Source organism: Anabrus simplex, chromosome 13, assembly GCF_040414725.1.
Source record: "Anabrus simplex isolate iqAnaSimp1 chromosome 13, ASM4041472v1, whole genome shotgun sequence".
NCBI classification, from domain to species: domain Eukaryota; kingdom Metazoa; phylum Arthropoda; class Insecta; order Orthoptera; family Tettigoniidae; genus Anabrus; species Anabrus simplex.
The window spans coordinates 60,562,161-60,589,544 of NC_090277.1; the positions used below are offsets into that span (position 1 = coordinate 60,562,161).

Here is a 27,384-nt window from a genome sequence, read left to right on the forward strand (position 1 = left end):
GGGTTTTTATGACCGGATGCCCTTCCTAACGTCAACCTCATCAGAGGAGTAAATAAGATGAAATGAATGACGTGCTATATGATAGTAGGAAGGGAGAGGGTGAACCCGGTGCTGACACAAAGCCTACTCCTGTCCAATAGCACCAAGGGGTCTGCTCAAGGCTTTAACGTCCCATCTGACGGACGAATCATCATCAACAGCATCACATGTCCTCACTCCATATGAGCACTGCGAAGAGGTTTGGAATTTAATCCAGTTTTTGGCACGCAATCTAGTGATTAGAAATTGTATACCACCACCTCCCCTATCCTGCCGGCCAACATTCTGATGGTGACAATTTTCTTCGAACAACGGGACTCAAACCGGCTAACCACGGTGTCAGACTATTTACTGTAGACTTCAACGCCTTAATAATCATGGCCACCAGGTGGGCTGTTAAGAATAATAGTATCATTACTACAGTATTTATTTACCAGTACATAAAAGAACATCTGTGGGACAATATTCCAGCATCTTGGCCTCTCCGAAAACCGTAAAAGTAGTTGCTCTCGGTGGCCATCTATATATCATCAGCATACAGTACATTCTCGGGTACTGGCTTCTCGAGATCTTCACTAATGGCGTACATAGTCATGGTTAGAGGCGAGAGTGCTGATCTCTAATGGACTCCAAATGAGACTGGGAACTCATTTGATGAGCCAGCAGCTGACTGCAAAACAGCTTTTGGGAGCTTGATAAAAAGTGATCCTTTCATTCTCTCTCTCTCTTTGTGGGATGCAATGCTTTCATAGAATGCACCAAATCAACTCATGAGACACATGATTGTAAGCCTTTCCTAGATCCAGAAAGGCAAGGTCTAAGTGCTAATTTAAAGCAGATAAATAAAATAGACTTTAGCATTGTTTCTAATAACAAAAAACAAAAATCTGTGGATACTCAATGATGGCAAAATGAACAATTAATGGGGATTTCTTTGTAAGTAGTATGTGTTTAATAACAAAACATTTTAGCAGTAAGAAAGTGCAGTTATCACAAAATTTATAAAAAATATGCAATTATTATATCACAATACTTATTAAAAAATATGCAGAATTATCACAATAATGGTTGAAATATAATTATAAATACAATAATTATTAAAAATATGCAGTAATTTACTTTTGTTTAATTCCTCCATGTGAAGTCTCAATGCAGAAATTGAAACAAAAAAAGAAATCAAGGAGCAATGGTATGCTTGATAGGAAGAGAATAAAATAGGTCATGTTCCACGAGAAAGTGGTTTTGAAATAGTGACAGTACTGTTTTGATTACTTTCACAACAGATTTGGCTTCAAGTTCTAGTGGAAGTGCATTTTTCAATTTGCTATTCTTTAGAAGATATCATTAGTAACTAGTCATAGATGAGAACCATTAAAGTTTCTCCCTGGCTTTTTTAAGCTATCCATAGGTCTGGAGCAAATTCTCTTTTACACAGGACAACAAAGAAAGACAGTTTCTCTCTCTCTCCATTTCCACCTCAATTTAATGAATTTAATGATTTCTTTGCCTTACTTTCATTGACTCTTTTTTTACTCATATCTTACTACTTTGATGACTGCAGAGTTTTCTACTGATATTCATAGGAACTGAAAAATAAGCATCTATTCTTCTTTTGAAAATCCACAGCCTGTTTCCACTTTCAACCGGGTCAGGAATTAAATGAATGAAGCCGCATCTAGCAGTGAGGATAGGAATTGTGCCGGCTGCCGAAGCCTGTCACACTCTTCTGGGGCAACAATTGATGAGTGACAGATGAAAGGATATTGGAGTGTCGCTGGAATAAAAGATGAGAGGTAAAGCCGGAGTACCTCAAGGAAACCCTGTCCCGCCTCTGCTTTGTCTAGCACAAATCTTGCATGGAGTAACCGAGATTTGAACTCCAGAACCCAGCGGTGAGAGGCCGGCACGCTGCCGCCTGAGCCACGGAGGTATTCTTTCTTACATCACCGTTTATTTTTCATAAATGTTCTTCAAGACTTCAAATTTATTCCCTATCAAAATTATTTTACTATTTCTATCTCAGAATAAACCTACATAAACACAAGTAGAACCTTTATTGTGCTACGCAACCTGATTGCAGCGCTAACAGTTACCAGTAGTCAATGCTAAGTGCAGCTATTGCTGCTTTCAGTGTGCGCGACTTCGCCGGGTGAGTTGGCCGTGCGGTTAGGGGCGCGCAGCTCACTGTCGGCAGCCTTGAAGATGGTTTTCCGTGGTTTCCCATTTTCACACCAGGCAAATGCTGGGGCTATACCTTAATTAAGGCCACGGCCGCTTCCTTCCCATTCCTAGCCTTTCCTGTCCCATCGTAGCCATAAGACCTATCTGTGTCGGTGCGACGTAAAGAAGAAAAAAGCGACTTCCTTTACGAAGTTACTGTACTATTTCTGTGAGGATGGCATCATTTCTAACAGCTGCAGTCATCCTTTGAGAGGTTAAGGAAACACTTGAAATTTTTCAAGAGTCTTTTGGTCAGAGAAAGAAAGTAATACCGGTACTTCACGATATGTTGCATCTCTCCAAGTGAAAGCGTAGCCAATCCAGTCAAGCCAAGAAGTGTAAGTTAATCATAGCCCCACCTTCGGCTTCACTATACCTCCCATATACAACTCAGCTCTATTCTATTTCTTTGCTTTTGCTCTTTCAACTTTTTCACGGTTCCATATTGAAAACAAATGAACATCTCAAGACATTCCCATCAACATTATTCTGTTCACACTTGTTTCAGCTGAACTGAATCAAGAAGATTCTTTAAGTGCTCATATTATAAGAGTTTGACCAGGTTTTTGGGAAGGTGCATTCTTCAAATCAGTAGCGTAGCCAGGATCGGCCAATGGGGGGGGGTTACAGTTACAAAATTAAGATATAACATAATGAAAGTGCTTGTGCTTGTGCGTGTCTGGTACGCGCATGCATGACTGTCATAAGGATACTGATACAAGAGTGAATTACTGTATGTGATATTCAGATTGCAATACACTACAAAATTCTTACTTTAAAATACAGAACAAGAACAATATGATCGAGGTCAGCAGTTTTATCTCAAACGGTATGTTCAGTTTACAATCTAAAATCTAATTTTCGAGGCTTCCTAGAAAATAAATTTAACACATCTGTTGGTTTTACAACTGTGTCTCTGTGAATGTTCAAGGGAGCCAACCCGTTGAGTCGACTTTCACTTGTGGTATTTCTGAGGTAGGTTTTAAGGCGTCTTAATGTTGAAAATGATCTCTCACTGGCTGCAGTGGTGACAGGTAGGGTGGCAAACACTCTCAACAAGCAGTAGATTGCAGGGAGTTTATCTTGATCACATAAAAGAAGTTTATTGTTTACTGTCAGTTTCTATTTATTTTATTTTTGTGAAAGTTCAATGGGGGGGGGGGGGTTTCTAACCCCCAGTAACCCCCCCCCCCCCCGGCTACGCCCCTGCTTCAAATATAGAAGAAAATGTTAAGAACTTACACTAAAACAAGTATGATTGTGATTAGTGTTTATCTTTACTTGTCATGCACTGAATGTCAACAATACACACTTTATTTTATAAATTTTATCTATTATAGTTCATATCTTGCCTTAACTTTACGATTTTGACTAATGGTGGTTTCTAGCAAGAACAAAACTAGTTTCAAATATATGTAACTTTTCTTTTCAGGTTACAATAAATAATTATTGAATAGTGGAAACTTAGCTCTTGTTTTACATCACAGTGTGAGTTATGTGAGAAAGAAACTGAATAAACTCCAAGATGATGAAATCTGTGATCTTATTTCTACTATTTAGTTTGTGAGTTAATCAGTGATGAAAACCATCCACTTCATGGTCCGTATCAATTTATTGATTAATCAGTGATACTGAATTCGACAGAGAGTTCATAGACTATATATCTCATAATCCAAATAGATCATAGTGCACAAGACAGAGCGACAATGAAATTCCTCTTATTTTTTTACAAGTTGCTTTATAATACCAATATACAGGTTCTGTAATTGGACATTATACATTTTTAGGCTAACTCATTCCTGTTGCCAGCGTTACAGCCCAGTGTGCTAATTTGGGCTCCTCAGCTGGCATATACACACCTACTAAGACAATTGGCTAGTGCACACTGTGGAGGCCACTGCGTAGGCCATTTGAAGCAGTGCTAATGCACTATGAGAGACTTTGTCTCCCCTGCAAAAGTTGAAGCATGCCAGACTATCAAATGATATGGATATAGATTCCCTTAGGGAACCAGAATAATTTGTCCCAAATGAGTAAATTTATAATACCAATAAAAAGGATCCATAATTAGACATTATAAATTTTCAGGCTAACTCATTTCTGTTGCCAGTGTTTCGCCCCAGTATGCCAAGTTGGGTTTGTCAGCTGGCAAATAGCACACCTACCAAGACTCATGGCTAGCGCTAAAAACGTTATTTTAGGTGCCTAGGCTCACAAATATACGAAAATAGGTTCTAAAAATATATTTTAGGCAGCTTAAAATTTACATATTTTAATATGCATTTATCAATTAAAATACCATGTTTATTTTGCTAAACTGATAATAACTCTTTAGGAGGAAATACAAAACAAATTTCACTCAACTCTTTCCTGTAAACGTCACAGAATATAATTTTACCATCCGATGTGAAATGGGGAAAATCCTGTAACCACTGTTTAATTAAAGACGACTTGGAACCTGACACTTTCAGCATAATGCACACAACGGATAAATGGATACACTGAACTGTTCATCATGTCGCACCAACACAGATAGGCCTTATAGTGACGATGTGGCAGGAAAGGGCTAGGAGTGGAAAGGAAGCGGCCATGGCCTTAATTAAGGAACAGCCTGGTGTGAAAATGGGAAACCACGGAAAACATTGTAAGGGCTGCCGACAGTGGGGTTTGATCCCACTATCTCCCGAATACTGGATACTGATCGCACATTAGCGACTGCAGCTATCGAGCTCGGTAGAGGGTTTCAAGTACCAGGGAAGTATCATAAAGGAAAGTGGAAGAAATGATAAGGAAAGAATCGAACGTGGAAGATAAGCAGGAGCATTCCTGAAATGTGTCAGAAGCCTGGTTTGGAGCAAGGATGTTCCTCGGTGATATACAGGATGTACTATGTACCTATTCTGATGTATGCAGCAGAAACTTGGGTATTGAGGCAGAGAGCTGTGACTAGGATACAAGCAAGTGCAATAAAATTTCTGAGAAGCAGGATTAGCAGTGACAAGAATGTATAAGATGAGAAATGAGAAGGTTAGAGATATAGTCAAAGAAGAGCCACTACAAAACAGAATAGAGGCATCTAGACTTAGATGGTATGGACACATGAAGAGAATGACAGAGGAAAGGATACCTAGAAGGATGCTCGAAATGGAGATAACAGGAAAATGACCAAGAGACAGGTGGATAAAAGAGTGGAAGAGTGAGTAGAGAGAAGAAGAGAAGACTGGGCAAGAGTGAAGAGGGAGAAGTGGTGAGAAGACAAGAAGAGATGGAGAGGCTTATGTTTCGTTTTTACAAGCTGCTTTACGTCCCACAGACACAGATAGGTGTTATGGTGACGATGGGATAGGAAAAGGCTGGGAGTGGGAAGGAAGTGGCCATTGCCTTTAATAAGGTACAGCCCCAGCATTTGCCTGGTGTGCAAATGGGAAATCACGGAAAAACACAGTGGGGTTCGAACCCCCTATCTCCCGAATACTGGATACTGACTGCACTTAAGCGACTGCAGCTATCGAGCTTGGTCGGGCTTATGTTTCAAGTAGACCTGGCCAACAGCTGTTATCTGTTCAGGAACAAAATAGGTTTTTGCCTAAACTCTGAGGTCTAATAGTAATGTTATTTGTTTTACGTCCAACTGACTACATCTTTATGGTTTTCGGGGGGAGGGCAAAGAAAAAATCAGTATATTTGATAAAATCAAATGATGTTCTTTCAGGAACGAAAGAAGTAATTTTGACAGACTGGAAAATTTCAAGGTCATAACTAAGTCAAAAATGAAAAAATGGCTTCCACCTGAAAGAAAAAACCAATAGACAATATTGGCAGTTTAATGAAAACTGATAATAATAATGTTATAGTTTTTACCTTTCACTAACTACTTTTATGGGTTTTGGAGACGCAGAGGTGCCAGAATTTAGTTATGCAGGAGTTCTTTTAAGTGCCAGTGAATCTACCTTCACGCAGCTGACGTATTTGAGCACCTGCAAATACCATAAGACTGAGCTAGGATCGAACCTGCCAAGTTGGAGTCAGAAGGCCAGCGCCTCAACTGTCTGAGCCACTCAGCCCGACTTTCTACCTCCAATATTCCGTGAAGTATTGCCTCGTCGAATGTTAACAGACTTTTCGGTCACCCTGTAACTTGGAGTTGAGTTTGCTTTTCAATTTTTCACAAAAAAAAGTTCTCAACCCATAGCTGCCAAATTCACTGTTGAGGAAACATCGGACTATTTCTGACAAAAATGGTGATGAACGAGGGTACATTTTCATCAACAGACCAACAGTGATATTTGAAATCAAACTCTTCGTAATCATTAGAGCTCTTGTGGTTTACTTCAGAGAAAGCAGCACAAGGTTGCTGTGAAACATCAAGCTTCCTAATATTCTGTCTCATTTTTTAAAGATAATTATGTCTAGAATTCTGGGCTGTGAAAGTATAAATCAGAACAGAACAGTCACATTTACATTTCTAGAACTTAAAAGGTTAATTTCTTTTCAGGAATTGCATAGCAGAGCTTATTAGTAATGAGCACACATACACACTCATACACAAATATCAATTCTCAGAGTTAAAAAATGCATCAGCATGACGAGAAACCAAGATACAGAAAGATTAAAAAAGTATAACTTTTTTCTTGACGAGTCAAAAGAAAATATTAGACAAGCCTATGACTGCAAGTTGTGACTAGAAATTGTCTGTTATACTTAAGAGTGTTCCATATTTTCAAGATAATTTCTTGTAGGTTCTGATAATGAAACCCTTCCAACTGCAAGTCTCCAATCTGATTGAGATTTGACGACTTCCGTAGGAATGCTCTATTCAGCCATATCAAAATTAGATATCCAGTCGCATATTTAAATCCTCTTTTGGGGTGTTGAAGTTTGCTCATTTAACCCGATGAGTGCTACGCCCGCCTAAATACGGGCTGACACAGCCGGTCCAGCACTACTACGACCGTTTATAGATGGTGCACAAAAACTTAATTTTTTAAAATTTTTAGTTTCCCGGTTCATTTTTGAGTGCCGATTCAATCTCTGGCACGTTCTGTCATCTGTTGGGCATTATGTAGAACTAATTGATCACATCTTGTAGCTTCAAGAAGTAACTTACAGAGCTCTTTGTAGACGTCTGTGGAAATCATCTGTGATCGTCCGGCTCCATGGCTAAATTTTCCTGGCACGGGGGCTGGGTGCATGGGTTGTCTTCATCATAATTTCATCCTCATCACGATGCGCAGGTCTCCTATGGGCGTCAACTCAAAAGACCTGCACCTGGCGAGCCAAACCCGTCCTGGTATCTCCCAGCACTAAAAGCCATTCGCCATTTCATTTCATCTGTGATGTAAACACGCACGGTAGAACAACAAGCTAGTTGCTCTTGCAGCGATGTTATTTTGGATCATAGAATCTTTCAGTTACTAACCACAGTGGAAAGTGATGATAAAGAAGATGATTTTAATGAATTGTTATGCAATTTTCAAAGTGAGAGTGATACAGAGAGTGCTGAAAATATTGTGAGTGAGAAAGAAACAGAGCCTCCTTCTAAATGAAGGAAGATAATAATGTTATTTGCTTTATGTCCCACTAACAACTTTTTCAGTTTTCGGAGACGCCGAGGTGCCGGAATTTGGTCCCGCAGGAGTTCTTTTACGTGCCAGTAAATCTACCGACACGAGACTGACATATCTGAGCACCTTCAAATACCACCGGACTGAGCCAGGATCGAACCTGCCAAGTTGGGATCAGAAGGCCAGCGCCTCAACCGTCTGAGCCACTCAGCTCGGCAAACGAAGGAAGAAAAACACTGTGAGTTCAAAAGCTATTTCATCACTATTTTCGTGGCGCACAGATGACTTTTCTCCACCAGACTTTTAAGTAACTGTGGCAGACTCTGGGAGCCAAGTAGTGTTTCATGGCAACCCCAAAATCATTGATTATTTAAAAACTATTCTGCCAGTGGAGTTGGTGCAGCTGGTTGTTGCTGAAACAAATTGGTATCACAAACAACTGGTGGAAAACATTGAGCTGCCACCTCATTCCAGGTTTAGAAAGCATTTTAAAATATGAACTAATGTACTTTTAGGGAGTTACATGTATTATTTGCCTTCAGATTTTAGCAAATAATTTTATTTTTTCTCAAAATAATATTGAATATAAGTGTAGGATTTTCCATTTGCATTTAGATTTATAAAGAACTAACATTTATAAACATTTTAAGCTAATCACCCTACTGATAAGTTAAAAATTGAGGCTTCTACAATTTTTTTTTAACATACAACTGAAAAAACTCAGCACTGAGGTACCAAAGAGTCAACTGGCAACTCGGCACTTAAAAGGTTAAGCACCGTGTAGACGGGAGTGAGCGTTGGGAAGCAGGCAGAGGTGAGGAAAGTAATGTGTGTGCGACAGAGAAAGAGAGAGAGCGTGACAACACACAAACTGGTCGGCCGCCCCGTCTCTACCTGCTTCCTGCCGTTCACTCCTGTCTATGCGGTGCTTAATTTAGCAAAATTTGACAATCCAAAACAAGTGATAAATACAGGACTGGACATCTACTTTTGATATGGCCGAATAAAGCATTCTTACTGAAGTTGTTGTGCCAAATCTCAAACAGATCAGAGACTTACAGTTGGAAGAGTTTCCTTGTGAGTTATTCAATTTTACTAATTACCAGCAAACACAAATACCCTTTCATGAGCTAATTACTGTAAGAATTAAAGGTTTGCTTGTATGACTAATAGTTCATGTTAATAATTTGGGAAATCCTAATCATCAGACTTGTTTACTTAGTCTATTGGGTTTCGGAAGATATTTTCAATATGAATTTTGTAATCTGTAGGCAGAGTCAGCCCAAACAAATAATGATTGTATTATGCACTGCCTTTTGTAATTGGAGGCAACCTTTGTAAAAGGCAATGTTTAAATAAATAAATAAATTAGTATTCAACACTAACCGTATTAGAGAAAGTCGGTTGAATACTAACACAATCATTATTTGTTAATACTTGTTCATATTATCTCCAAACTCTCAATCATTGACAAGTTACGCAAAGTAAACAATGCTGTACATACGTACACATTATTTAAGTGATTTGATAGAATCTGAAGATGTTCTTGTAGAACGAAACATGTCATTCTTCGTTTAATAGTGTGTATTTTTTTTACAGGTATGTTATAGTGTTATAATTTATATTGAAATTGTGTGTTCGATAGACTGAAAAGCTTTCAAGTTACATTTAACCAAGTTGACACTGAAAACAGTGGTTTCCTTCTTAAAAAAAAAAAAAATGGCAAAAATATCCTATGTCATACAGGTTTGTACATTTCTAAATATCTTTGAGTGTGATTTGCTAGAGTCTGATGATGTTCTTTCAAGAACAAAATATGGTATTCCATTTTAATTAAGTTCTTTCTTTTTGAGGCAGTTTATAAATTTATTTAATCAAAAATTAATTTCAGCAGACTGAAGAACATAACAGTTATAAATTAATTGAGTTGAAACTGAAAAAAAGTGGCTTCAAATATCAGAAAAGTCCACGATTCACAGAGTAAAAAAGAAGTAAGAGAACAAAGATTGAGCAAATAAAAAACTATGAAGTTGAATATAATCCTTAAAATCATCAGAGTAAGGGAAATAAACCACAGTTCTAGCCCTTTAAGCAAGCAACTCAATGTTGAAAACATCCTAGGGATATGACCTATGAATTTTAGGTAAATAAAGTATAATAAAGTCTGAGAATATTTTCTTCATTTATTCCTAAAAATTACAATTCTTTTCTTAATTATCGTTATCTGGCTGATTAGATTAGATTAGCAGTTTGCCTTTTTCTACCCTTGCGAGCACTAATGTGATTTAATGCAGAGTTTCACTTAAGCCCTTATAACTACATTCGGTGTGGACATTTTTCAAAATAATAATAATAATTAAAAAAAAAAAAACGCTGGAGGGTATTGATGTGAGGAAAACATTACAAAAAGCATTATGTACATTCGTTAATTTGGCTAGGGTTTGAATCAAGAAGGAAATGAGTAAAGAAACAAGCAATTTTAGGCTGTTTTTCCGGAACTGCATTTAGGCTAAAAGTGATTTTCAAATTTTTTTTTTTTTTTGTTAGAGCTATCCAAGACTCACAATTTGAAACCTTTCTGGGTCTTTTAGCCCTTCAACTTTTGACACAATTAAGGAAATTGCTTAATTTTAAGTTTTTTGTAGTATGGGGACCCCAACTTTGTCTGCTAAGAAATGTTTTCAACATAAAAATTCCATGGCAGGCATCTCGATGAACGCAGAAGAAATTATTTTCTGGCCTTGCAGGCTGTGGTTGAATTAGGTTAGTAGCTCACCACCATTGACCTTTAGAGAGAGCAGAGCCTTGAGTATGCCAGGCAAGATTTTCGTGAAACACTCAGAGCTACTAACCCAATTTGACCACGGTCTGCAAGTATGAAAAATAATTTATTCTGTATTCACCGTGATAAACTCAAATTAAGTATGAAAAAAAAAAAAAAAAATAAAAAAAAAATAAAAAATTGGTAACTCTGCTCCGAGTATAACAGACAATAAGATGTACAATATTATAGGTTAGGATCCACCTTTCAATACTCCGTAATAAGATGGTAAAAAGTAGTTACAACCTGTTTAATGGAACCGGTTTCAACACATTTTAAGTGTCATCATCAGCCAATTTGCGAAGATCTTAAAACAACTAGCACATTGCCTGTATTCAATGTGCTAGTTGTTTTAAGATCTTCGCAAATTGGCTGATGATGACACTTAAAATGTGTTGAAACCGGTCCCATTAAACAGGTTGTAACTACTTTTTACCATCTTATTACGGAGTATTGAAAGGTGGATCCTAACCTATAATATTGTACATCTTATTTCTCTATTCAATACGGAACAATAATGAAGTTTTTAACTTTAAATATAACAGACAAGACAGCAAGTACACAACTTACAGTAAATTAACATTCGGGCATCAGCAATACTCAAAATTAACATTCCAGATGCAACAGCGGGACATGCAACACGAACAGCAGTGCAGAGAAAAAAATAAAATAAATAAATCAAACCAAACTGGAAAAAAACTATTGGGCTGAACCTGAAACAGCGAGAGAACCATTCGCCAGGTGATGGGCGTAACAACAGAACGTGAACCAAACGGCGTAGATTGCTGGAAGAAATTAAATACAGTGAAAACATAAAACTGTGGGCAGACAAACCTGTGTCTGTAGAATAAGATCCACGCAGCTTGGAAACGGCTAGAGGGAACAACAGAATGACTTAGCATTTATGAAAAAATCACTGAGCACTTTGAAACCTTGGCCATTTTAGTAACCATTCTAGACTGAAAGATTCAACATAGCCTACATTAACATATTTGCTTTTACTTTTGCTACCTTTTAAATTTTGCACTAACACAGTGATGGTAGGATGGGAAAGGGCTAGGATAGGAATCGTATTTGTTTTCTGAGGGAAATATTTTCAATACAGAATTGGCAAAAGTATGCAATGTCATATGCAGTTCACTTATATTGTACATACCAACATACATCTTCATTACAGACTCTTATACCTTTCAGCATTGAATTTGCAAGCCTCTGTGAATAATAATAATAATAATAATAATAATAACAACAATGTCACTGGCTTTACGTCACACTAGCTACTTTTCTTTTTACGGTTTTTGGAGATGCCTAGGTGCCGGAATTTAGTCCCGGAGTTTTTTACCGACATGAGGCTGACGTATTTGAGCACCTTCAAATACTACCGGACTGAGCCAGGATCAAATCTGCCAAGTTGGGGTTAGAAGGCCAACGCCTCAACTGTCTGAGCCAATCAGCCCAATAGTCAATCAATAAGTATTGTCCAATAATAGAGCCATGTGGGGACTGAGTGTTTTTCGCACAGACGGTGGCCTTAATTAAGGTACAGCCCCAGCATTTACCTGGTGTGAAAAGGGAAACCACAGAAACCACGGAGGCTAGTTCTATATCTATTCAATAAAATCTTTCCCTTTGGCTGTGTCCATTTTTCTTCTAGGACCGAGCAAGTGGCTGTGCGGTTTCAATCACGTAGCTATCAACCTGCATTCGGGAGATACTGGGTTCGAGCCCCACTGTCGGCAGCCCTGAAGATAGTTTTCTGTGGTTTCCCTTTTCACACCACGTAAATGCTGGGGCTGTACCTTAATTAAGGCCACCGTCGCTTCCTCCCTACTCTTAGCCTCTCCTACCTATCTGTGTCAGTGCGATGTAAACCGAATTTCATATGATATTAGTTTCATTTTTCTGTATGATGGGTCTACAATTCACAATTATAAGGGTTGGATGTTACCACCTAATCAATACTATATACATTCACAAATATAAGTATTTGTATTTTAAATTACATTGTAGTACTAGCACTGTACAGTGCTCAAAATTTAAAAAGAACGGTATTTCTGTATCAGCCAAGCTCACAGTAACAAGGAAATGCACTTTTTTCATTTTTCCATCATCTTCGTCTGTCAGTATGTACGTGTATCACGAGAGAATGGTTGAAGGGAATTTAATGAAAATCGATATCTTAAGTTGGGGAATGAAGCACTACACTCTCGGCTATAAATAATTTTATTCACGCTGAGTGAAATGGTAGTGTAGGGGAGGGCCTAAAATGTAATTCTCAAATATCTATGTTATTAGTGGTCCTGTCAATAAATCTATAAAGAATTACATTTCTGACCATTTATGTCATACACGTTTTGACTGTACCAGCTATGATAATGGAGATATTCATGAACTTAGATTTTTATTGCCACGTCCATATCAATGCTGAACCACGAGAAAATGGGTGAATAGAATTTAATGAAATTCGGTATGCAAAGTCAGAGAATAGGACCCTACATTCCAGGCTATAAATAATTTTATTTACAGTGGATGAAATGGTAGTTAAGGGGAAGCTGGATAAAATTAAATTTAAAAACAAGTATGTTATGGGTCTTATTGAAAAGTACTACATAACAAAAGTTATAGGAAATTCAATTTACGATCATTTATGTCTTATACAGTTTTACTGTACTGACTATGATAATAAAATTGATGAATTTAGACTGTTGTTACTTAGTCCGAGCATTGGTAACATGGAAATACTGTTCAATCGTGTGTAAAACCATGTGGACATCGGTCCATATCGCCAAGGAAAATTGTGATTATAAAAATGAGAAAAAAAAAAAAGAATCGTAAAGGAACGATCATTTGTAGAATAAGACAAGAGGGTGTCATGAAAGAAGGACGGACACCCTTTACATTAGATGCCCCAATATCTCAAGCCCAGAAGAAAATTAAATATGAAGCCATACAATATCGAAAGCTCATAAAAGTGTAACAACACATTGACCACTGTTGTGATATGCTTTGTCTCTTCTGCTGCCACTCATCCCTGATAGATGGGATTACTGCTGCGTCTGATGGAAAGTAGCTGGGTAGTTAGATAACTTTGTACATGGTATATGATATTCCCATCAATGTTGGGTACTGCAGCTAGTAATAATATAATAATGTTATTGTTTTCACGACCCACTAACTACTTCTCATGGTTTCCGGAGACGCAGAGGTGCCGGAATTTTGTCCCACAGGAGTTTTTATGCGCCAGTTAATCTACCGACATGAGGCTGACTTATCTGAGCACCTTCAAATACCACTGAATTGAGCCAGCAGTACTAGTTTCGGCCTTATACGCCGTCTTCAGCCGGATACATTATAGTACTAAACTCTAAAATTGCACAGTTCACTGCTCTCAAATATCACTATTCTTATCTTGAAATGTTTTTATAGTATAATATCAGTAGAGCCTCCGTGGCTCAGACGGCAGCGCGTCGGCCCCTCACTGCTAGATACTGTGGTTCGAATCCCGGTCACTCCATGTGAGATTTGTGCTGGACAAAGCGGAGCTGGGACAGGTTTTTCTCCGGGTACTCCGGTTTTCCCTGTCCTCTTTCATTCCACCAACACTCTCCATTCTCATTTCATAGCATCTATCAGTCATTAATAAATCACTTTGGGAGTGGCGACCCCATCGTACTAATAGCCTACATATGATTCATTCGTTACATCATCCCTGACCCGGTCAATGACTGGAAAACAGGTTGTAGGTTTTCATTTCAGTATAATATCACAGTTCAAGTTCACTACTGTTGTCTTTAAATATTTTTGTAATAAAATAGCTTCGTTAAAACTTGCTGTGCACCATTTGATTACAAGTAAAATACGAACATGTTATCTTCAATTAAATACAATATTATCCTATACGATATTAAACTACAAAAACATTTTAAGATAAGAATAGTGATATCTGACAGCAGTGAAAGTCCGACTCGTAGGCTGAATCGTCAGCGTACTGGTCTTCGGTTCAGAGGGTCCCAGGTTCGATTCCCGGCCAGGTCAGGGATTTTAATCGCTTCTGATTCATTCTTCTGGCTTAGCGACTGGGTGTTTGTGTCCGTTCCAACACTCTCCTCTTCATATTCATACAACACACTACACTACCAACCACGACAGAAACACACAATAGTGATTATATCCCTCCATACAGGGTTGGCGTCAGGAAGGGCATCCGGCTGTAAAACAGGGCTAAATTCACATGTGTGATGCAGTTCGCACTCGCGACCCCACAGGCGTGGGAAAAAGCGGTAGGCAAAGAAGAAGGAGAAGAAGAAGAAGAAGAAGAAGAAGAAGATGATGATTTGACAGCAGTGAAACATGCTATTTTAGACATTAGTACTATAATATATCCAGCTGAAGATGGCCTATATTAGTTTTGCAATGTAATTTAATAAAATATATATATTTGTGAGGTGGAAACATCCAACCCAAGCAGGTTGAAAAAAAAAAAAATTAAAGAAAGAGAAGTCCTGGGTAACCTCTACTTCTCTATTCGCCTGACATAATCCTGCACCCATCGAGTTTATTCCTAACTTAGCTCCTCATTCCGAGTATTCCCCTGCCATTGTTCCCACCTGTTTTCAGCAGCAATTATTCTTACTACCTTCATGTTTGTTACTTCCCACCTATGAGTAAGACATCTTGAGCCTATCCAGCTTTCATTCCTGTACAGCAAAGTTGGAGTTTTTGTCCGAGAGCTCACTTCTTTCCACATATCAAACTAAAATTCCAGCAAACTTTTTTTTTCTTCCATATTTCAAGCGTCTTACTGAATTATTTACAACTCACTGCATCCGCAACTGTAAACAGTTCGCTGGTTGCTTTAAAATACAGTACTATCGAGCCACATACTTCTAGCATCTTCTTATTATGTCCCCCCAATGCCAAATTACTACATTAGATAACATCAAGCAGATGTCCTACTATAATCATTTAACTTGACTTATGATTTACATAAGCTCATTCCTTTTTATAACAACTGTTGTCCGGCTCCATGGCTAAATGGTTAGCGTGCTGGCCTTTGGTCCAGAGGGTCCCAGGTTCGATTCCTGGCCAGGTCGGGGATTTTAACCTTCATTTTCTAATTCCAATGGGTGTATGCCATCTTCATCATTAGGATTCATTAGAGGTACGGTCCCATCTTCATAGATGTGCAGGTTGCCTATACGGCATCAACTTGAAATACCTGCACCAGGCCTCTTCAGAGGCCACACGCCATTAAAATTATTATTAATATAACAACTGTTGCCATTGATGCTATCACAGCCCGTACTTATAGACATGATACTGTATAGGCTTTTGGGCTTATGCTGTGTCAAGAAAATAAGGTCAAATTCTTTACGTTTCGCAGAGAACTGTGTTCTGCGTCATCAGAAGAAAATCTTGACTGTCCACGAGAAAGTCTTCTTCTTTGCAAACATAACGAATTTCACCTTATTTTCTTGACACGGCATAAGCCCAAAAGCCTATACAGTATCATGTCTATAATATAACAACTGTTGAATTTTTGTACTTGTGTTTATCTATGCACTTGTGAATGTAATTTTAGTCATCCCAGTGGTTATATCACAAAAGTTCCATTATACAGTTAAGGCATTGACATGGGAAAGACAGTAAGTGCCAAAAATGGATTTTCAATTTTTTTCATGAAGAACGTAGTAAGAACCAAGGCCAACACCACAGAGGACGTGGTCGCCACGTAAGGCTATATACTGAAAGGCAAATACTGCTGCCCTATTCTCTTATTTTTTTTTAATGGCTCATCACTGCTGCCAACTTGACTAGTTACATATTGAAATCATGAGATATAACCATCAACGAACAAAGCTCAATGTAAGTATTGATAACGGAGGTTCCCTTACCCGAGTAAATGTTAAATCAAGATATTCATAATTAAGTCCGTTTTCAAGCTTAATGAGCAATTAAGGAAATAGGCACACTTTCTCTCACCCTCACTCAATTTAATGTTATATATTTCTGCCTTTATTTTGATATACGCGTTACTATAATCGTATTCTTCGGCGTTTGCCTTGTGTAAATAATTCAGCTCCCTTCTCGAAATTTGCTATTACTTGTCGGACTTACGTGAAACCATGCTATAATAATACACACAAGCAAATACACAGGTGCATATGCCGTAAGTCAATAAGAATACACAAAGGCTAAGTCAGCAAACCGTACTACAGTCATGACAAGAAGGTTAGGTTAAGTTAGGTAGACAACGAAATTTCCTTCCATTTGAACTGAACTGATCTTTATAGAGTAGGTAATGTTGCTTTCTTTTCCGGAGGAGTTGTTACAGATTTTTTCTTGATTCTTAGACGTTATAATTGACCATAATTGATAAAATGCTGAGTTCATCATTTCACACCAACTATGTTATTAAATACATTATTCGAACTTGCCACAATTCTACTTACCTGGTGTTACCCAAACAGATTTACAATCCCACAGAAAAAGAAAATATGCTTTAATTATACTCGCAAATGAAACATTAGTGATTTTAACAATACGGTAGTGGCAATATGTAATTCTCGCAAATCACGAAATAAACCACGACTGCCATCTGCAAATGTGCCAGATTAACAGTAACTGTAAGACGTATCGGCAAGCAGGGTCCCTAAACTGTATAATTAGCAACACTGAATCGAACCCAAGAGTTAAAATAACTAAAAATCACGACTGTCGGTATTAACAGGGGAGAAAGAGTAAGGTTGTACCCTTAGTGTAAAGGCTTACATGCCTGGAGTATAGTCCACAGGTAATAAGAACAGGTTGAAAATGTTCCCACTAGATTGCTCTTGTGTTAAGTACCAGGTTTTTGGAGCAGAGAACATAGTAACTGCTTTTGGCACTTACTACCTTTCCCACGCCAATGCTTCAGCTATTCACATGGACATTCCTCAAGACTTAATGGACTTTAAAACCCATGGTTTAGTTTTAATTCATGTATAAATTGACACAATGTTTGTAAGAGTATTTCATCAATTTTACTATCATAAGTTTTTTCTTTCTTTTTACAGCATTATGCCCATCTATGGAGCACAATAGAACTTATTTAGCTGATGTAGATTTTTTCTTCTCCCAAAATATCTTCATCTGGGCACTGAACATTTTTCTCCGTTCTTCAGTCCATGATTTATTGGTCTTGGTATTAATTTTCTCAGCAAAATGGTGGTTGTTAATAAACTTAATCATGATAGGTTAATATTGTGTTTGGTCCGTATTGACTGGTCTCAATGTATAATATAACTATTTATAATAGTTTATTTAAATCTGCCTTGATCAATACACTCATTAAATGAAAGAAACATTAATTAAACCATACATGTTTCGGGAAATCTCAACCATTCCCTTCATCAGTGGTTAGATCAAAGAATAACACAATATGACACAATCTTTTGTTTTACAATTTGAAGGAGTATTGTGTCCCAATACATCATATCAAAGAGTAAAGAGAACTTATGAAATATTATAAAAATGATCAATACATTCAATTTTGGTTGAAATGAATGAGAACACTATACAAATTTAGGATCTTCAAGTTTTTCTTCTTTTCTTCTTCTTTTTGTTCCTTAAATGATTATATGCTAGCCTAAACAGTGGGTTATCTTCTGTACTTTTCTCATTTAAACTTGATTCAGAATTACATTTTTGTATAAGGTAAATTTCTAAATTTTCCAAAACATTCATCAGTTTTCCCTTTCTGGTTGAATGTAATAATTTCATGTCATTGGAAATGTCTGTAAATTTATGATTCATTTCAACCATATGTTCTCCCATTGCCGAATATCTTTTATGTTTGACCGCATTAATGTGTTCTTTGTACCTTATAGCCAAACTTCTTCCGGACTGTCCTATGTATCGTTTACATGTTTGGCATGTTAATTTGTAAATTCCTGATTTATTAAATATACATTTATTCTCTATTTTATCTGAATTGAAAATTATCTTATTAGTATTATTATCCGTTTTGTATGTGACATTGATGTTCTTTTTCCTGAAAATTTTAGCCAGTTGATAAGAGTGCTTATTTCGAAAAGTTAGAACTACGAATTTCTTTTTCTCTTTTCGCTCTTTATTTAAAGTTGTTTTAGGTTTATTTTTCACTTTATTTATCATTCTATTAATAAATCTGTTGGAATATCCGTTGCTACGAGCGATTTGATGGATTATATTTATCAGAAATGACTCCAATCATCCAGGTCAACATAAAAAGGCAACATCTTACAGTTTAATTAATAGAGCTATGAACATACCTATGTCTAAGAAGAATCATAATAGAGAGATAAATTGAATGTATTGATCATTTTTATAATATTTCATAAGTTCTCTTTACTCTTTGATATGATGTATTGGGACACAATACTCCTTCAAACTGTAAAACAAAAGATTGTGTCATATTGTGTTATTCTTTGATCTAACCACTGATGAAGGGAATGGTTGAGATTTCCCGAAACATGTATGGTTTAATTAATGTTTCTTTCATTTAATGAGTGTATTGATCAAGGCGGATTTAAATAAACTATTATAAATAGTTATAATATACAAAATGGTGGTTGTCGACTGCTTTTTTGAGCTGGAGTCAATCTTAAATAATTTCCTGAGGGATGCCAATTTTCTGAAGGTCTTTTTCTATTTCACTAAGCCAGTTGTTCTTGACTTTCAATGAGAGAGCAGGGTTGAGAATCCTCTTGGTGAGCCTGTCACTGTTAATTCTGAGAATGTGGCCATAGAACTTTAATCACCTTTTCCTGATGGTGTCAGTGATCTTTTCAGAATGCTGTTAAAGCTCCTGAGACTTCCGTTTCATCCAGATTCTCTCTGAGTAGACTGGACCAAAGATTTTCCTCAATACTTCCCTCTCCTGTTTCTCTATGTCTGCCTTCAATGATAAAGGTTTCTGAGGCATATAGTGCTTTAGGTTTGATAACTGAGCTGTAATGCCGGCAGTACCTGCTGCATGAATTGAGTAGCTCAGTAGTTGCTATTGCCGGTCCCCAGCCCGGAGAAAGGAGGGGGGTTGGCTTAAAGCAGTAAAATAACAGCAAGAAAACATCTTGAGACAACCTCTATGGCTCGATACCTTAGTGGTAACATTGAGAATGATTACAATCAATCTCCCCAATACCTTCAACTTGTCATAAGTTTTAATATTGTGAACCATTTTTCCTTTTGTTATTCATCAAGTGTTGTTTTTAACAATTTGAATCTTGTCAAATTATCTATTTTACTTTATCAATGGCTGAAGATGACCTCTGGCAGGTTCAAACTTGTACTGATGACTTAAAATTTAAAAGTCTGCCATAGCTACGCACTTGTACTGAATAGGTAGACCCTATCTTAATCACAAAGCAGTGTGAATTCTTGTCAATACGGATCAAATATGAAATTTATAATGTGTAACATGCACAAGACTATGAGAAGAATCACATCAACTCTAACTCAATGGCTTCCAATACTAAGCTATACTCATCCACTGCACTCTGATGAAGGAATATTTAAATATCCTAATTCATGCAGATATCGATCACCTACACACTGACAGGCTATGATTGAGACACCCGCCAAATTGTATGGCACAGAATCTTGAATCTACCAATTTCTACATTTGCGAGCATTGGTCGCATGAATGGAGACAGTTTGCATCTTGAGTGTGTTCTGAAATTCTGTCCATCACAGAAAGGGTGTCTGGTTTTGATCAACCTCCGAGACATTTGGGCAAAATCAAACCAGATTCAGACAAATCACAGGTTATGCAGAGATCTCCAGTACAAACAGAAAAGAAGCCCTTCGCCATATTGTGACGGTGGCACTGAGAAGCAAAAATTGAAGCATATTGCTCAAAATTGCCCTATGAGATCCTACAAGGAGTGAAAAGAAAGATCTGTGTTTAGAGACACCACAGTCAACTGCTTATATTTGTAATTTAGATATTAAATTGTAATTACTTCCTTACAACAAATAATAAAAATAACAGATGGCTACAACTGATACATAAGCTAGAAAGAGAACACTGAAAGTAACAATTAATTTCTTAGGATACTGAAAGGGAGTTTAGGAACATCTACAAAGGACAAACACATTGTAAGCAAAGGGATCAATTCTTTTCCCAAAGTTCCCTTCTTCTGACTGAGGTTCCCTTTCTGCAGTATAAATATGAATTAACTTTGGTGAGGAATTATTGTAAAACACTAGAGAACAGTTTTCCACCCATAAGGCCATTGTTTCAAAGTGCTGACACAGAATACCTACAAGATACAATACAGAGCAACTTATTCAATAATACTGGTTATCATCAAGGTATTAAAGAACCCACTATGTAGAATTTTACAACGTATTAAAAAAAAAAAAAAATCGTTCTACATACTATACCTCTTTACTTGATGCCTTGAAATAAGGCAGATTTACAATTTTTCCCAAATGAAATGAGGCATTTTTACCATGGGCACAAAAGCAATACCATTTACCACATCTATATACCAGCAAATAAACCAGGCCAGTACTTTTATGTTTCTTCTAAAAATCTATTTTCCAACTAACACAACAGCTAACATGTTGCCATTGAAAGGGTATTGGAAAGAAGAATTAGAGAAAAGGTGGAAAGTCAGTTACAAGAGAAACAATTTGGATTCAGAAGTGGAAGGTCAACAGTGGAACCCATTTTCATTCTGACAAGACCATGCCATGACATTCGGATCACAAATTATCTTCGAACTTTGTACACTTTTAGTAGTCCATTAAGACAACATAATGTGCAAATAGTAAGGCATACTACTTAGGCGTTCCGGGTACCTTATCCGATTTCACTGTCAGGTATGGGGCTTTTGAAAATCAGGACAGGCATACATTTTCAGGAACACTTTATGCATTTTGTTGTTTGCTTGTCGATAATTATGAATAATATAATTTTTATAATGATAAAAATTAGTAAACAGCCAAATAATATTGGAAATTCAATAAAAGTTCACGCAAATACACGTATTTTTTTTCATTATACTATATATTACCTTTGAATTGTAATATATATGAAAGATATGACCAGTGTTGAAAAAAAAAAAAAAAGAGTGAGACTTGATCCACCGATTACAGAGCTTGAATGCTAACCACTCGACCGCTGCCATCTCATACTCATGATCGCAACGCACCGGTAGATATTTGATGCGAAAATTTCTCTAGCGATTTTCTCGAGAACACATCAGCAGTACGCCTTACTACTTGCACATTATGTTGTCCTAATGGACTACTGAAAGTGTACAAATTTTGAAGATAATCCGTGATCTGAACGTCGTGGCCTCCTCTTGTGAGACTGATCATAGAAAAGAGCAGGGAATATGGAAAGGATATAGTAATGACTTTTATAGACTTAAAGGCATATGACAGCATCCCCGGAACAAAAGTTTGGGAAGGCCTGACACACACCAGCAAGGTGAGGAACTAATAACAATAATAAAAGCAATTTATAGCTATTACAGCTTTGTGAAGACAATATTGCATAGACCAGAATGGTTTGGAATTGACAATGGGCTAAAACAAGGGACTGTGTTGTCACCTTTACTGCTCATAATGGTGATAGACGACATTGTAAAGGTAACAACGGAAGATTATAGAGAGTGAAAGGAATGAACGTAATGCTGTTTGTGGATGATGAAGTGATCTTGGGAGAAGATGAGGAGGAGGAGGTACACAACAACAGTGGAATGTACTGAATAGAAGGATTGAACAATGGTGATGGGTAGAGGAACTATGAAATGGAGCTATCAAAATTGGAGACAAGGAACTGGAAATTGTAGAACACTTCAAATACTTGGGAAGTGAACCGACAGAAAATGGATAACTGGATATGAAAATTAGTAGGAGGATACAACTGGGGAGTAGCTTTTACCATCAAGTACAGAGATTAATGGAAACGTGCCAACTTTCAAAAAAACTAAAAATCAGGAGATAATTTTTTGCGGCATATCCCGACATTTTAGACACATCACTGATGACATAACCTGGAAGAATATTTAATACATTATAGTACTCAATCACGTAATTTTTCTAATTAATTAATTAGAACAAATGACTCTTCATTGTAACTGCCTTAGGCCTCTTCATAAATTTCTGAACTAGATTTATGCTCAAAGCACTGGCCTTGTTGATAGGGTTTTAAGGTTAATTTTCTTTTCCAGATTTCTTTTTGGGACGCTTTGATCTGAATTGAGTTTTTGTTCTTGTAAATAAGCTAAAAAGTAATTTCACAGTCGGCAGTGTTTGCGGAAATGATAAAATAAAAAGCATTACATTAAGAGATTCTGTCATATTTAACAATGCCACCAGCTGATTGCAACTGTCTTGCTAGTGCCGACTGAACATCAATTGTCTCCAACTACTATAAGTATGAGGAAAAGCTGGGATTTTTCAAAAAAATGCTGGAATACTAAACCTGTTCTCAAAATCGAGAGACAAGTTACTGCGATCAGGAGAGAGGGAGGAAGGACTAAAAATAGGGCGTCTCCCGTTAAATCGGGGGAGTTGGCACGTCTGTTAATAAGGAATAAAGAAGTGCCAATGAAGGCTAAAGAAGTAACGTACAAGGGATATTACTTGCCTATAATGACCTGGACAATGACTCAGAGAGATGAGAGTAGAGTACAGGCAGCTGAAATTAAATTTCTGAGGAGTATGGAACAGAAGACAAGGAGGGATAGAGTGAGAAGTGAAGATATATGAAAAGAGCTAAATGTGCAAAAACTGAATGACAAACTGGAACAGAACAGAGATGGTTTGGATATGTGAAGTGAATGCAAGAAGAAAGACTGCCAAGAAAAGCACTGGAAAGACAGCCCCAGCATTTGCATGGTGGGAAAATGGGAAACCACAGTAAACCATTTTCCATTATCTATCGAATGCATGTTCACAGCTGCAAGCCCCTAATCGCACGGGCAACTCGCTCGGTCTACTGCTCGACTGACAGAGAGAAATGACTGGCATGAAGTTCTTTGTGTTAATATTGCAAAATACGATACATAAAACAGAATGGTCAAACCCTACACCATTTCTTTATGTGGTCGGGTATGAAACGAGATAAATCTTCGTAATGAGTTTTTACGACCGGATGCCCTTCCTTATAAGAGGAGTTAGTGAGATGAAATGAATGACATGCTATAATAATAGATAAAACTGACCGATTACATTTACAGTATATGTAGGCCAAAGTCATGTGTTCACCATTATTATTATTAATCTTTCTTGAAAATTTAAAAACTCTGCCTTCCAACAAAGGCAGTAGCTAGTAAGACTCAGAACTGTTAACGAATAGTGTACCGAGCTCGATAGCTGCAGTCGCTTAAGTGCGGCCAGTATCCAGTATTCGGGAGATAGTAGGTTCGAACCCCACTGTCGGCAGCCCTGAAAATGGTTTTTCGTGGTTTCCCATTTTCACACCAGGCAAATGCTGGGGCTGTACCTTAATTAAGGCCACGGCCGCTTCCTTCCCACTCCTAGCCCTTTCCTGTCCCATCGTCGCCGTAAGACCTATCTGTGTCGGTGCGACGTAAAACAACTAGCAAAAAAAAAAAAAAAAAAGTGTAGAATAAAAAAACACGTACAATTTATAGCTCTTTATACCGATAATTTATTTATTTAGAATTATTTAGAATTTGCTTTACGTCGCACCGACACAGATAGGTCTTATGGCGATGATGGGATAGGAAAGGGCCAGGAGTGGGAAGGAAGCGGCCGTAGCATTAAGGTACAGTCCCAGCATTTGCCTGGTGTGAAAATGGGAAACCACGGAAAACCATCTTCAGGGCTTCCGACAGTGGGATTCGAACCCACTATCTCTCGGATGAAGCCAACAGCTGCGCGCACCTAACCGCACGGCCAACTTGCCCGGTATAACGAGAAGTCGTGTGTTTGCTGCATGAAATTGGAGGCTATTGCATATTGGACCTCCTCTTACTTTTTGTGGCTAAAAAAACAAACAAAATGTTTGCTGAGTCATGGGATTGCAGAGCTTTCAGAAGACCCTTCAATATTTCTGTCAACACACTTCTAATGAGTGCATTTGTGACTAGTGCTTTGAAGCGTTCAGCACGGCTGGCAGGCGAGTCATAAAACTCGAATGCTCTGGAGCGTCACGAAGGACAAAGGGTTAATGCATCTCCTGCCTATAATGATGTACAGCCTGGAATGCTGCATAATCAATAAAAGAGAACTGAGCAAATTACAGGTGTATGAAATGAAGTTTCTGTGGACGCCATGCAGAAGGCAAAGAGAAATAAATGATGATGATGATGATGCTTGTTGTTTAAAAGGGCCTAACATCTACGTCACTGGTCTCTGAGAAAGAATTAGGAGTGAGGATATCAGAGAAGAGATGAAGGTGGGCCCTGTCACTAGCAGAGAGACTGAGTGGTGACTGACTCAAGTGGTATGGACATGTAAGGAGGATGAGAGAGGGGTATGAATTTCATGTTGTTGGTCCGAATTCAGAGAACCGAACACCACGACAATACTTGAATATGAATGTACAGGGGAGAAGCCTAGTGGATGCGACCCAGGAAAAGGTGGCTGGATCTGGAAACTAGAGAACACTGGGAAACTATAATAAGGAGTATATGAAGACAGAGCAAAATGGAGGCAAATCATTCATAAACATCCTACCTAGCTGGCTGGTAAGATACAAAGATAATGCTGATTATTGTATAACATTATTTTTCATTAGGGGGAAAAAAAAGACAAACACCTGTTTTATCTTCTGGATCCATCTGGTCACCTTTAAGTGCAGTCAAATGTCTCTTGTTGACTACACTGCAGAATGTTCCAAGATTTCCCTAGTATAGTAAGTAAGTATATAGCAAGGGTGGCACTTACGGGAAAGCAGCCATGGTAGCAAGCTTCACAAAGATGTCCCGCTTCACCCTGCCCGTTGCAGTGAACGGCTGAGGAGGCGGGAGCTTGTGGCGACTACAGAACGTTGCTGGCTGTAACAGGTACTCTTGGCGGACTTCTTCTAGATCGCACTTGTTGGCTACGATCAATACTGGAATTTTGCTTTCACAGAAATACTTCTGTAATCAAAAGAAAAATGCACTTCAGGAAATATTCACAGAGGTATGAATGATGGAAAGATATAAAGAAAGTTTATGTATTTTGAATGGAAAAAGTATGCAGAGAATGATCAATGTATGGAGTTCAATGTATAATGCAACACTTTTTTTTCTAAAAGCAGGTTGGCTTTATCGAGGATTCAAATACACCATGTTATTCTCCAATCCTTTTGCTACAACATCCTATTTTTCATCATAATCTCCATTCAATTTTATGGCTTTACAGCACCGTAATGTGAGGGCCTGTATGCCGGCATGGTACCACTCAACCGGTCGATAAACAGATCAGATGTAAGGCTTTCCAGGCGTTTGCTCTATTAACCAGAGTTTCGTCTTAGGTCTGACACTAGACTCATCAGAGTGGGATGTGTCAGACCCTACCCACTGACGCTGGGGTGTATGCAGGTGAACTTATCAGAAGCCCTATATAAGAGGCACAGTCTGATAACTGCATACGGGAGATAAAACTTCACAATGGAATTATTGCCCACCAAGCAATTCCCGAATGGAAATTCTAAGTTCCCAACAAGGTCGATGTCGGAGCCAACGTTGTGCTGCATCAGTAACTTCCCCACCATCCATGTAGTGCTTTCCCCACAGAGTGCAGCCTTAATTGGGCCAAACAGATGTAAGTCAGAAGGCACGAGATCCAGACTGTAGGGTGGATGAGGAAGAACAGTCCACTGACATTTTGTGAGCTCCTGTCTGGTGTGCAGACTTGTGTGAGGTCTTGCGCTGTCGTGGGGAAGGAGAAGTTTGTTTGCATTTTTGTGGCTGCAAACACGCTGAAGTCGTTTCTTCAATTTCCTTACAGTAGCACAATACACTTCACTGTTGATCGTTTCACCATGAGGGGGGACATCGAACAGAATAACCCCTTCAGAGTCCCTGAAGACTGTAGCCATGACTTTACCAGCTGAGGGTACGGTTTTTGAAGTTAACTTCGTGGGAGAGATGGTGTGGCGCCACTCCATGGATTGCCATTTTGTTTCCAGTTTGAAGGAATGAATCCATGTTGTGATGATGAAACACACCTCACCCAACAACTTACCGTGCTTTTGTCCACTGTAAGGTCACCATAGATATTCTGCAAGTGCCTATCTTTGATGCCTTGGTTTTCCACCAAAAACAACTCGATAACTGCTCTCTATCTGGTATGCACCTCCGTTACAAATACCATTTTGAAGGCTAGTTATAGTGCTGCCATCTATCAGAAATTAATGAAACTCTACGAGACAAAGTGGGGAATATTCAAGGATGTTCCAAATAAAATTCCAATTTTTAAAAACTGAAATTGGCTGAGAAATAAAATGTGTTGCATTATACATTGATTGCCCCTCGTACTAGCAAAAACTTTAGACAAATAGAAGCTCAAAATTAATGCAAGGAAAACACAAACCATGACAATATGTAAATCCAAGAAAATGCCTATAACACTTATCAAAATTGGCCCTGATAAAATTGAACAAGTGAAACTGTTTTGCTCTCTAGGAACTCTAATTACGAGTGATAATCGAAGCACATCAGAAGTCACAAAAAGGATAGCAATGACAAAGAGAGCCTTCCAAAATAAAAAATATCTGCTGGCCAGCTGTTTCTCAGAATCTGCCAA

General features: G+C 38.0%; 1 protein-coding gene across 2 annotated transcripts in view; it reads right to left on the reverse strand.

The window, feature by feature from the left end:
• Miro (mitochondrial Rho GTPase) overlaps positions 1 to 27,384 on the reverse strand; it is a 97,476-nt gene that overhangs the window by 11,855 nt on the left and 58,237 nt on the right. The window contains exons 13-14 of one of the 2 annotated variants that reach the window (XM_067157276.2): positions 25,537 to 25,733; positions 11,358 to 11,429 (exon numbers count right to left, since the gene is read on the reverse strand). In XM_067157276.2, the coding sequence (XP_067013377.1) occupies positions 11,358 to 11,429; positions 25,537 to 25,733 (269 nt within the window). The remainder of the gene's footprint in view (positions 1 to 11,357; positions 11,430 to 25,536; positions 25,734 to 27,384) is intronic. The other variant, XM_067157277.2, reaches the window with a different exon arrangement.